The sequence below is a fragment of the Thamnophis elegans genome, chromosome 15, assembly GCF_009769535.1.
Source record: "Thamnophis elegans isolate rThaEle1 chromosome 15, rThaEle1.pri, whole genome shotgun sequence".
Taxonomy (NCBI): Eukaryota; Metazoa; Chordata; class Lepidosauria; order Squamata; family Colubridae; genus Thamnophis; species Thamnophis elegans.
This window is the reverse complement of record NC_045555.1, coordinates 17,178,680-17,192,046: the sequence shown is the minus strand read 5'-3', so window position 1 is coordinate 17,192,046 and position 13,367 is coordinate 17,178,680. Positions and strand designations below refer to the sequence as shown.

The 13,367-nt window shown below is 42.5% G+C and overlaps 1 protein-coding gene across 1 annotated transcript in view; it reads left to right on the top strand.

Moving 5' to 3' along the window:
* Positions 1 to 13,367, top strand: part of RASGEF1A (RasGEF domain family member 1A) — a 69,521-nt gene that overhangs the window by 49,982 nt on the left and 6,172 nt on the right. Inside the window, exons 5-10 of the mRNA XM_032232046.1 lie at positions 2,385 to 2,606; positions 3,562 to 3,636; positions 5,263 to 5,355; positions 8,159 to 8,261; positions 9,634 to 9,713; positions 12,479 to 12,670. Coding sequence (XP_032087937.1) covers positions 2,385 to 2,606; positions 3,562 to 3,636; positions 5,263 to 5,355; positions 8,159 to 8,261; positions 9,634 to 9,713; positions 12,479 to 12,670 — 765 coding nt within the window. The remainder of the gene's footprint in view (positions 1 to 2,384; positions 2,607 to 3,561; positions 3,637 to 5,262; positions 5,356 to 8,158; positions 8,262 to 9,633; positions 9,714 to 12,478; positions 12,671 to 13,367) is intronic.

Genomic DNA, 13,367 nt, shown 5'->3' with positions numbered 1-13,367 from the left:
ACCGATAACCAGTTTACCCATGAAGAATGTTTTTTTTTTTTTAAAAAATGAGCACTTTGATTCGCTTAACAACTGTGGGAAGAAAGGTCATAAAACGGAAAAAGATTCACTTAACTAAACATCTCAGTGAGCAGCAAAAAAATTGGGCTCATTTGCAGTTCGTAAGTCGAGGTCTACCTGTATAAAGAGAAGACGGAGGCAGCAAGACCCATATACAATGCAGCTATAAATATAATGCAGCACTAGTCCATAGCTAGGGAAGACTATGAGTACCCCAAGGCTCTGTTTTAGGCCCAGAACTCTTCAACATATTCACCAATGACTTGGACAAGGGGATAGATGGGGAACTCATCAAATTTGCAGACAACACCAAGGTAGCAGGAACAGCCAACACTCCAGAAGATAGGCTTAAGATACAGAAGGATCTTGACAGACTTGAACATTGGGAACCATCTAACAAAATGAAATACAATGGTGAAAAAAGTAAGATTCTACATTTAGGCAAGAAAAACAAAATGCACAGGTACAGTATAGGTGGTATCTTGCTCAATAGAAGTAACTGTGAGAGGGATCTTGGAGTCACGGTGCACAATCACTTAAATATGTGCAGCAGCTGCCAAAAAAAGCCGAAACAGTTCTAGGCTGCATCAACAGAGGGATAGAATCAAGATCACATGAAGTGTTAATACCACTTTATAATGCCTTGGAAAGGCCACACTTGGAATACTGCATTTGGTTTTGGTCACCATGATGTCAAAAATATATTGAGACTCTAGAAGGAGTGCAGAGAAGAGCAACAAAGAGGATTAGGGGACTGGTGGCTAAAACATATAAAGAACAGTTGCAGCAACTGAGTATGTCTAGTTTAATGAAAAGAAGGACTAGGGGAGACATGATAGCAATGTTCCAATATCTCAGGGGTTGCCACAAAGAAGAGGAAGTCAAACTATTCTCTAAAGCACCTGACAACAAGAAGCTGGAAACTAATCAAGGAGAGAAGCAACCTAGAACTAAGGAGAAATTTCCTGATAGTTAGAACAATTCATCAGTGGAACAACTTGCCTCCAGAAGTTATGAGTGCTGCAACACTGGAAGTTTTTAAGAAGATGTTGGACAACCATAACCTTGTCTGAACCGGTGTAGGTTTTCCTGTCTAAGCAGGGGGTTGGACTAGAAGACCTCCAAGGTCCCTTCCAACTCTGTTATTCTATTATATTCTATTATAATATAAGCAATAATTTTGTAGCCTTGGAATATTTCTCAGTGATGAAAATCCATAGATGAATAGTGGTGGCCTTATGCAAATTTGGCAGGAAAAAATAGTTTGCTTGAGATTGAATTCTAAACCTATCAGCCTTTTAATAATATTTTACAGAATTCATACAGGTAGTCCTCAACCTACGATGACAATTGAGCCCCAAATTTCTATTGCTAAGCAAGATGGTTGTTAAGTGAGCTTTGCCCCCATTTTACTACCTTTGTCCTCGCCGTTAAGTAAATCACTCTAGTTGCTAAATTAGTAACACGGCTGTTCAGTGAATCTGGCTTTCCTTCTCCAAAAAAGGTCCCCAAAAAGGGATCATGTGACACCCCCCCCCAGGACACTGCAATAAGTACATGCCAGTGCTCAAGCATCCAAATTTGGATCACGTGACCATGGGGATGTTGCAAGTCTTAAGTGTGTAAAAATGATTGTCTCTTTTTCCCCTCACCGCCATTGAAACTCCAAACGAACCGTTGTAAGGAGAGGTTCTACCTGTACGGAATCACCAAGTTGGAAGGGGCCCTTGGAGCAGGGGTGAAAATGCTACTGATTTGGGCTGGTTCACAGAACCAGTAGTAAAAAAAATACTTAAAAAAAGTAATTGAAAAAAGTTCCTACGATCGCATGTCACACAGCTGATCTTCGGAACTCTTTTTTTTTTTTTTTACTTTTTAAGCATTTTTTTTACTACAGGTTCTCTGGAAACACGGGTGTGGGGGTTCATTTTTGCTCCCAGCAGGGTTCCCTGAAGCCTGTAGGCTAAAAAAGAGGGGTGGGGGTGCTGAGAAAGAGAGAGAAGGAGGGTCGGGAGGGAGGGAGGAGAAAGAAAGTAAAAGAAAGAAAGGGAGGGAGGGAGGGAAAAAGGAGGGGAAAGAAGGACTACAAACCTGGCACTAAACACAGCTTCAGAGGATAATCCAGGGCTGGAAGGGACCTGAAGATCATCTAGTCCAACCTTGCTCCAGCATGACATTGTTAAAGAGTTTCTGTCTTTTGATCCCCCAGTTACATAGTAGTAAAAAAAAGGATTTCACCACTGCCTTGGAGGTCTTCTACTCCAATGCCCTGCCCAGGATAATTTGCCCATTCTCAATCAACTCTTATCTATTTTATGGATTAGGAAAATGGAACAGTCAAGAAGATCATCAGCCAGATGACCCAAGATCTTCTGATGGCTCTTGCTGCCCGCAATCAGTACCAAGAGATCCGAGAAAAGTTTCGCCAACCGGTGACCGAGAAGGGTGCCATCCTCAAGACTAAGCCACAGGCATCCCAGAAGGACATTCTGAGTGTGTGCTGTGACCCTCTGGTCCTTGCGCAGCAGCTAACACACATCGAACTGGTGAGTGAGCCCTGCCTTGTCCTTTCTTTGCTTCATGACATCCCAAATTCTCTGATTCGAGACCAGCTGTTTTAGAAAAGCTACTCCAAGAGGGGAGAAAGATGATGGGCAAGTACAGAGATGTTGTGGCCTGCCAGTGGCCTGCAGAGCTGGCAGCAGTCGGAGAGTGAGGAGGTTGGGGAGGAACATGGGCCAGTCCTGAGGGCTGAGGAAAGCTCAGACGGGGGCTCTGCATTGGAGGCAGAGAGGGAGCTAGACAGCAGTGAGGCAGAGGAACAGCTGGAGCCTGTTCCCAGTGTGCGCATGCACAGAGCTGCCAGAAGACAAGAACAACTAAGAAAGCAGGGTCGACTTAAGAGTAAAGCCACGCCTTGTGATTGGCTCCTCCCATGGGAAACAAAAGAGGAGTGAACGGGGAGGGGGCTTTTGCAGGAAACAATTTGTTCATTCAGTTGTGTCGAGAGAAAAAATATGTTTGTAACTATAAGAGACCAAGTTTTGCCTTGTCTTACATTTGGAAATTAGTTATTCGGCAGCTCGCCAAACGAAATAAGGTGCATGTTGATAACTATTCCTCTGAAAGACTGTTTGCTAAGCTTTGCTGACTATGAATGAAAGGAATTCACAATTGTGTAAATAAAAGGGGTTTTGCTGGGACCAAGACTCTGCTTCTTGCTTGTTAAGGAAACCTAGGTCAGAACAAGAGAACGGCTTTATCAGAACTCAAAAAGTTTGTGTAACTTGTCACTTGCCAGCTCTTTACTGCTCTAACATATATAAGAATGAAAAACAGCTACGCTCATGAGACTAAGACAAAATGTTCATTTTTAAACAAGGCTTTGTTCCAAGTGTATAGGCAGTTGTCTACATTGGGATGAAAACACACCTCTGAATGTTACATCGGTGTCTTCTTTGCACATCTGTGATCTTGATCATCTTTTTTTGTTTGTTTTAGGAGAGGGTAAGCAACATTTACCCAGAAGATCTCATGCAGATAGTCAGTCACGTGGATTCTCTGGATAACCACAAGGTGAGTTTCAAAATTTGAATGAAGCGGACATGGGAAATAGAAAGATTAACCCACAATCTCTAGTCATGCCCTAGTCGCCACCCGTCTTGACTGTAGCAGCAGACTCTTCCTGGGACTGCTCTTGAAAAGTATCAGGAAGCCTCAATTGGTTCAAAATGCAGCGGCTCGTATGATTTTGTGAGGATCCAGATGTGCAGAGGTGTCATTGTATCCGGAAGCAGATTGGCAGCCAATGCGGCTGCGGGAGCTACATTGACTGCCGAACTGCTTCCGGATACAATTCAAGGTGTCAGTTGCCACCTTCAAAGCCCTGCATTGCTTGGGACCAGATTATCTGAAGGACTATCCTTTCCTGGTGACATCTATCCAACCTACCAAGTGGGTTCCCCTCTTTTAAGATGGTCCATCTGGTGGGACCCAGAAGAAGGGCCTTCTCTGTGGTGGCTCCCTCCCTGTGGAGCATCATCCCTTCAGAAATTAGACTGGCCCCCACTTTGACCCTCATTGCAAGGCCCTGAAGACCTGGCATTTCCAACAGGCTTGGAGAACCCCAGAGTGGGATGGAGCCCATCAAGTGGATCATTTTATTGTTATTGTGGGGGTTGGGTTGTGGGTTATTGTTTTTATTGTTTCTATATTGTGTGTTTTAAAAAAATAATAATGTAAGTTAGCAATAGCAATAGCAGTTAGACTTATATACCGCTTCATAGGGCTTTCAGCCCTCTCTAAGCGGTTTACAGAGTCAGCATATTGCCCCCAACAACAATCCGGGTCCTCATTTTACCCATCTCGGAAGGATGGAAGGCTGAGTCAACCCTGAGCCAGTGAGATTTGAACAGCTGAACTGCAGATCTGCAGTCAGCTGAAGTAGCCTGCAGTGCTGCATTTAACCACTGCGCCACCTTGGCTCTAGTTTCCCAGAGCTACTAAGAATGAGTGGGGCACAGTGGTGGGATTCATTTACCCTCCCTACCAGTTCGCAAATGTGTGTGCACATGCGTGCATGATTTTCTCACACGCACTGTGTCTGTGCATGCAGAGTGCTCACACATTACATTATGGTGGGTGGGTGGGGCCTCATGCAGCCACCACTACCAGTTCGCCCAAACTGGAGAGAACCAGCTGAATATCCTGGTGGAGCGGCCATACAAATTTTCTTAAATAATCAAGAAAAATAATCTGGAAGACCTACATAGGAATGGTGACAAAAGGCCAACTCATGGGGGCGTGCAAGGACTACCTATAGACAGGGTGTACATTTGGACTGTGAAAATCCTATCACTGTTTTGCACGCACACTCAGAATCTCCTAAAAGCAGGTTGCTATTTGGGAGACATCCATTTTTTTAAAAAAATTTTTTTAAAAAAAGTACTAAACTACTAAAAATGCTATACTAAGCTTTCAAGAAGAGACTGGACTGCCATCTGTCAGAAATGGTGTAAGGTCTCCTGTTTGGGTGGGTGGGTGGGGTTGGACTGGATGACCTACAAGGTCCCTTCCAACTCTTTTAATCTGTTACACATTCATCTAAGCTGGGCTTACTTATGAAGATGAGACCAAGACTTTGTTGGAAGCGGTACCCTCATTTCAATTCAGGTCTAACTGCGGATGTTTGATTTTTTTTAGTGCCGAAGCGATGTTACGAAGACCTACACTCTCGAAGCCTATGACAATTGGTTTAACTGCCTCAGTATGTTGGTGGCGACAGAGATTTGTAAGGTAAGTATCCACAGGAGAAAAGAACTGGGGGATGGATGTTCTCCTGACCGGTGCAATGTCTCTGTTTTGAGAATAGCTGATTCACATGCAAGCAGAACACTCCTGTCGACCTTAAATATGCTTTTCTTTATTTAGCTGCGACTTTCATTGAAGTACTTAGACCTGATTCATGCTGGAGAGTTAAGACATTATCAGTCTGTTTTCCAAGTTATCATACACTTTTCCAAAATTGCCTGCTATTGGAGCAGTGAATCAAAATCACACGAAGCATTAGGACCGATTTATTAAGCCTTAGTAAAGCGACACCTGTAATCCTGCATCCAATTTTGGTCCCTGCATTACAAAAAAGATGTTGAGACTTTGGAAAAAAATGCAGAGAAGAGCAACTAAGATGATTAAAGGCCTGGAGACTAAAACATATGAAGAACCTTTGCAGGATTTGGGTATGGCTAGTCTAGAGAAAAGAAGGACTAGGGGTGACATGTCTTCCAGTGTTTGAGGGGCTGCCACAAAGAAGACGGGTCAACTTATTTTCCAAGGCACCAGAAGGCAAGACAAGAATCGATGGGTGGAAACTAATCAAGGAGAGAAGCAACCTGGAATTAAGGAAAAGCTTTCTAATAGGGAGGACAATTAACCAGTAGAACAGCTTGCCTTCAGAAGTTGTGGGTGCTTCATCACCAGAAGTGTTTAAGAAGAGACTGGACAACCCTTTGTCTGAAATGGTAATAAGGTCTCCTGCTTCAGCTGCACGCAAGCGCAGAAGACACACACACATTTTTGGTTCTGCACTAGGCAATGTTATGACCTAGGCTTCCCCAAAAAGCATGAAGCAGATTCCTGGTACCGACAAAAATAAAACCCCTTTTATTAAACAAATGTGAATTCCTCTCATTTCTATTCAGCGAGGCCTGGCAAACAGTATTTGAAAGGAATATTTATGACTACAGACCTTATCTATCTTGGAAAGCTGCCATGTGAATATTTTCCAAATGAGGTGCTGTGCAAGGAAAGACTGGGCCCAGAGTCTCTGAGATTCACGGACAGATCTTCACACTCCTGAAACTAATCTAACAACTGAACAAACAAATTGTTTCATGCAAAAGCCTACTCCCCTTTCACTCCTCTTTTATTTCCTATGGGAGGGGGCAATCACCTTCCACTTATGACTTTACTCCCAAGTCGACCCTGATTTCTGAGTTGTTCTTTTCTTCTGGCAGCTCTGTGCATGCGCACACTGGGAACAGGCTCCAGCTGTTCCTCTGCCTCACTGCTGTCTAGCACCGTAAGCAACTGATCATTGCCGGATGGCCTTGGCCCCGTCTCTGCCTCTGATGCAGAGCTCTCGTCCGACCCTTCCCCAGCCTCCAGGACTGGCCCATGCTCCTCCCCAACCTCCTCACTGTCCGACTCTGCTGCCAGTTCCGCTGGCCATTGGTGGGCCACAACAGGCAAACCGGTTGTTAAATTATGTGAAGCCCACCTCTGCCTTCTACTTTTCAACATCAACATGGAACCACGGATGAACCTTTTGAATTCAGAGGGAAATGTCATCTGTGTGATACACAGCCCTTCCTTGCTTTGGATACAGATGAAACAGTAGAACAGTTGCCTTGGATCTTAATACCCGCCACTCAAACCACAATCTTCAAAACCAAAAGAGCAGGGGGGTGGGGAATTAAGAGTTTGTTGCAGATATCCCCGCATCATACTGGTCAATCTGGACGGTCTCTGGTTATCAGAGACCTCCAAATGGCCAAGTAGAGCATGGTCAGATATGAAATGCATTGCGTGGCCCGTTCTCGGCTGATTGCCCATATTTTATGCAGAAAAGCACCTCAGTGTATTAAAGGATAATTGGCATTGTTGACCTAAGAGCATGGTTGGGAGGAAATATCTCGAAGTCCTTGTGGGATCTGTGTAATAAACTATGTAATCGGGAGATAATCCAAACCTGAATTCAACAGCGCTTGTAATTAAGTCAAATCAAATCAGCTTTTAAGCTTATTGGTTTCATTTATTTTGCATATTTGAAGCGAGGAATGTTTTGTTTTAGGGTAGAATATGTTCTGCATCAAGTATGACACTTAAAAAGCTGGATTATGGCTTCTCGGTGTCATAATGACCCTACAGGATCAAAGCAATCTTCCCTTTTTAGAGGCAGGACAAGGTATTTGGCAGTTTCTCTCTTTAAGGCTAGAAAATTTAAATACTTTTCAGCATTTAGCTCACCAGAGGCATTTTTTTTTCACGCATTCCTTGTCCTGATTAGAAGGAAATTATTTGAATTCTTGCTAGTTCAGAAGCACTTAAGACCCTGAATACCTGAAGCAGGGGATCACACTTAGCACCTAACCACTCAACATGCAGGATTTGGTGTTTTCCTAAAAGAGAGAAGAGAAACTCAATTTATTGCCTAACCCCGAAGACTTCCATGAAAAATGGAATTGATCCTGTTAATTTTCCAACAAATGTGTTGCCTCTGCTATTAGTTTGATATTCCTGTGGTATTAGTACGGTTCCCAAGTGGTATGGTGGTCTAGAGGTAGAGGTCTCACCTCACAATCAGGAGGCTGTGAGTTCAGTCCTAGGTAGAGGCAATTATTTCTGTCTCTGGGCACAATGAGAATATTTCTCCTGGGGGGAAAAATCCGCATTGGTGACAAGATGGGCATCTGGCCAGTAAACACTTAGCTTTATTCCATTGCCCAGACTCCACCCCGCAAGGGATTATGGGGGTCATTAAAAGGAGATGATTAGTACGGTTCCCCTCTTCTCACCGAACATCCTTTTAATGTTTCAGGTGGTGAAAAAAAAGCAACGAACAAGAATTGTGGAATTTTTCATTGATGTGGCAAGAGAATGCTTCAACATTGGGAATTTCAACTCCATGATGGCCATTATTTGTGAGTAAGGTCTCTGTGGGTGTCACAGCATTAGTAAAAAAAAAAAAAAAAAGAGGATTGAGTAGATAAAAGCTTAGCTTGAGAATGCAAGTTAGCTATTTGGAACATCGGTGTCATCTCCTACTAATATTAACTGCTCTGCATCTATATTATTAACTGATCCTGTGTAATGATCCCCATATATACACACTGGTACTCTAAACACTGATAAAACCTGGTGCCCCCACCCCTTCTTTATACATACTGGACAAATCTTCATTGGGTTTTTTTTCCTCAACTTCGTGGTGCCCCCTTGGGCCTGGTGCCCTAAGCATGTGCTTAATCTGCTTAATGTTCAAAACCTTTGGTTCCCCATTGTTGTAAAAGTTGGGGTTTGGAGCAGAATTGAAATCCAGCAGGTACTGACAGGTCCTGGTAGTGGATATTTTGAGTAGTTTGGAGAACCGGCAAATGCCACCTCTGCCTGACCCCAGAGTGGGGTGGGAATGGAGATTTTGCAGTATCCTTCCCCTGCCACGCCCATCAAGCCACGCCCACCAAGCCACACCACACCCACCAAGCCACGCCCACAGAACCAATAAGGAAAAAAATTGAATTTCACCACTGGTTTGGAGGGCAGGATTTGCTCAACGCAGGGATTCAGAGACAAAGTTATTGCCACTGTAAAACAGATGATGATGTGCCCAAGAAAGAAAGGAAGCCAGGGAGACCTCTGTTAGATGGAAAAGCAGTAGGTTTATCAAAAAGGTATAGGAGGATTGGGGCATCTGCTTGAAAGAGTACGATTCAATTTGCTAGAAGGTGTGGCATGCCAATACTTAACACCTCAAGGTGGATTGGAGGAATATAGAATGCAGAAGCCAGGGGCGAGGGGCTTGAGAACATTTTGGCCCCTTGGCTTCTGAACATTTAATGTGCTTAGGACAATCCACATGTCTGCAGAAGCTTCCATTTGACACAAGTCAAGAGTGTCCTGACTGAAGTTTTATGAAAGACCATTGTTGCTAGAAAAGCATTTGAAATGCATGCCGAAATATTGCAAATTATTTGCATTTTAAAATACTTTTCTTTCTCACTTTTTTCTTTGTTCCTTCTTCTCATTTTCCATTTCTCTCTGCTTCTCTCTTTCTTTCTTCATTTCTTGTTTCTTTTCCTTCCCTCCTTCTCTTCTTTTCTTTTACTTTTTTGTTTCTTCCTCCCTTTCCTTCTTTTTCTTTCTTTCCTTTCTTTTTCTTTCTTTCTGTTCCCCTATTTTTCTCTCTCCCCCTTTTCTTTCTTTCTCTCCCCATGTCCTTCTCTCTCTCTCTCTCTCTCTCCCCACCTCTCTCTCTTTCCTTCCTTCTTTCCTTTTTTTTCTTTCTCTCTTTTGCAGCTGGCATGAATTTGAGTCCTGTTGCCCGACTAAAGAAAACATGGTCCAAAGTGAAAACAGCCAAATTTGATGTTTTAGAGGTAAATATTTCATACCTTGCTGCATTGGGTCAAGGTTTTTCACTCAGCGGATTCTTTTCATTTTCATTTTGAAAAGCAAGGACAAGCCACAATACAGCAGCACAAGAGGTGGGCTTAACCATAGTTCCCTGCTTAGAGTTAGGGAACGGAAGAGCAGAGCAAGCATGAATTAGTAAGGAATAAGCTCTTCCTTCCAAATCTTTAAATCAATCAAATTTCAATCAAACTGGATATAAAGAATTTCCTCAGTTGTCAGCAGACACTCAAGCAGGTGTGCCTTGATTGGCTAAAAATCTGCCTTTCTTGGTGCATTTTTTAAAACATATTTTCATCAGTTGGAAGAGGGAAATTTTCCATATCATGCTGGAAGGTTCCTCTTCCACCCCGTAACAATGTTCACACAGTGGCTGAAGCGGATAGCGTTTGAAAGACAAGGAGGTGACCACTCATAATCCACCAATCTTACTTTTCATTTCATTTTCGTTTTTAATCACACCTCATGAAAGCCTGCCATCTGGTGGAGAATTATATTCAGGATTTAACAAACCGCAAGCCATCTCACTAAGGGACGTGGTGGCTCAGTGGCTAGGACGCTGAGCTTGTTGATCAGAAGGTCGGCAGTTTGGTGGTTCGAATCCCTAGCGCCGCATAATGGAGTGAGCTCCCATTACTTGTCCCAGCTTCTGCCAGCCTAGTAGTTCCAAAGTATTTAAAAATGCAAGTAGAAAAATAGGAACCACCTTTGGTGGGGAGGTAACAGTGTTCCATGCACCTTCGGCGTTTAGTCATGCTGGTCACATGACCACAGAGACATCTTTGGACAGTGCTGGCTCTTCAGCTTTGAAACAGAGATGAGCATTTCCCCCTAGAGTCAGGAATGACTGGCACGTATGTGCAAGGGGAACCTTTACCTTTTTAAGCCAACTCAAACCAAACTGAAAATAAAAAGGATTCGGTCCCAAAGGTGCTTTTTTTTTTCAAGAGGCAACTGGACTTTCTGTCTCATGACCCCAGGACATTGCAACCATCGTAATTGTGAGTCAGTTGACAAGCATCTGAATGTCAAATACATGACCATGGGGATGCTGGAAAGATCATAACTCTGAAAAGTGCCACTTTTTTCAGTGCTGTAAAACTTTGGGTGTTCATCCCAAATTGCATAGCGTGTAGAGATTCTCCGTCATCCAGGTCATGGTTGTCCCAAAGGGGCTTTTTCCCCAGGGATGAACATTTGGAATAAACACCCTTCGAATGGTGTGGGAGTATGAACAGATTTCCAAAAAAATATTGCAGACTACAGGAACCATTAGCACCACTCTGATGACCCTGAGGACATAGATAAACCCCCAAGTGCTTCAATGATCCTCTAAAAGGATGCAAATAACCAGCTGTCTGCATTTGTGGGTTGAGATTTGAAGTTGACAATTGTTTGACCATTGTGACACATAGTCAAGGTCTTTCTGAACAGTAGCAGTATCGTCAGTGGTGTTGAATAGTTTTACATCATCAGTGAAGAGAACGCAGTTGCTAATAATGTGATCACAGGGGTCATTTATGTAAAGTATGAAGTGTTGCTCCTAAAATGCTAACTTGGGGAGCACCGCTGTTAACAGATGTAGGATTTGATAGGGCGCTCCCTATTTTGACCACTTGTTGCCTGTTTGACAGGAACACAGTTATCCAGTTATGCAGGGGTCCAGAAATGCCATAAGATTTTAGTTTTAGAACTAGTTTATCATGTACTACTGAATCAAAGGCTTTACAGAAGTCTATGTAAATTGCATCTATTGCTTTGCCTTGGCCAAGTTATGTAGTCCATATGTTTTTGCAGTGTAGGAGTTGTAGATTCCAGGACAATTTTTTTCTGAATCCAAATGGTTAGTTAGAGAGCAGGTTGTTTGTCTCTAAGTGGAGGGTAATGGACTGGTTTATGGTGCGTAGCTTCTCCTCTGGTAACACTGTACTAACCAGAGTATACAAAACATTTGCTAGACCAATTCTCGAATACAGCTCATCTATCTGGAACCCGCACTGCATATCAGACATTGACAAAACTGAGTGAATCCAGAGATATTTACAAGAAGAGTCCTCCACTGCACTGCTCACAACAGAATCCCTTATGCCACCAAACATGAAATTTTGGGCTTAGACAATTTAGAACTACGCCACCTTTGGTCTGACCTCAGCGTAGTACATAAAACTATCTGCTACAATGTTCTATCTATCAATGAAAACATCAGCTTCAACCACAACAATACACAAGCAAACAATAGATACAAACTTAAGGTCAACCGCTCCAAACCCAATTGCAGAAAATACAACTTCAGTAACAGAGTGGTCGATGCCTGGAATGCTCTATCTGACTCTGTGGTTTCTTCCCCAAACCCCCAAAACTTTAACCTTAGACTGTCTACTGTTGACCTCACCCTATTCCCTTGAGGTCTGTAAGGGGCGTGCATAAGCGCACCAATGTGCCTACCGTCCCTGTCCTAATATTCTGTTGTATTCGTATTCATTTCATGTATTCATAATCTTGTATATACTTTATATCTATCATCTTATTCATGCTTAACAAAACAAATGAATAAAATAAATAAAAACAATCAGAGCTGAAGAAGCTTCTTGGATGAGAAGCGAAATGTCTTCAAAGAAAAAAAAACCCAAAAGTCCAGTAGCCTCTTGAAAAAGCGTGTTCGGGTCAGTCTGGACGACTGAGAATCTCTGCAGACATTAAGCCCCTGCTTCTTATCATTCTTTGCAAATAGCATCACATGGATCCCTCCAGCAACTTTTGTAACTATCGGACAGCTCTGCAAGGCGCGGCACAGAGATCTCTGACAGCACACAGCAGCCGGGAGAAAATTGTCATCCCTGTTTTTAATCTGTTCATTAAAGATATCTACTTCCTGCATAAGATACACACTAACCACCTGCCGAATGGACAAATCAACTTCAAGGTAAGCAGCCCTTTGCAATCTACAATGAACACATGCAGCATGCAATAAGTGGGATGAATGTGGGGGGAGGAAAGTGCTCCCTTAAAAAAAGGGGAGGATTTCACTACTTTTATGCTAGTTTTTGTTTTCATTACTCTCCTCAAGGATACGTAAAGCCTCAGGGCTCCACGTGGGGATTACAGCATTTAGAAATTTTTCACAACTGCATGCATTTCACAACTGGTTTTAAGCTGATACTCCATTTGGTAAAAATTTAGAATGGAACGGAATGGAATGGAATAGAAATGAGAAATAATAGAATGGAATGGGAATGGAATAGAATAGGAATAGAATGTAAAACAGAATGTAGAATGGAATGGAATAGGAATAGGAAGTAGAATGGGATAGAGTAGGGTACAGTAGAATATAGAATAGAATAAAATAGAAAATAGAATAGAATAAAATAGAATTGGGAATGGGAATGGGAATGAGAAATAATAGAATAGGAATAGAATGTAGAACAGAACGTAGAATAGAATGGAATGAAATATAGAATGTAGAATGGAATGGAATGGGAATAGGAATAGAATGTAGAATAGGATAGGGTAGGGTAGGGTAGAGTAGAATATAGAATAGAATAGAATAGAATAGAATAGAATAGAATAGAATAGAATAGAATAGAATAGAATAACTTCATTGACACTTTGCTCATCTTAGC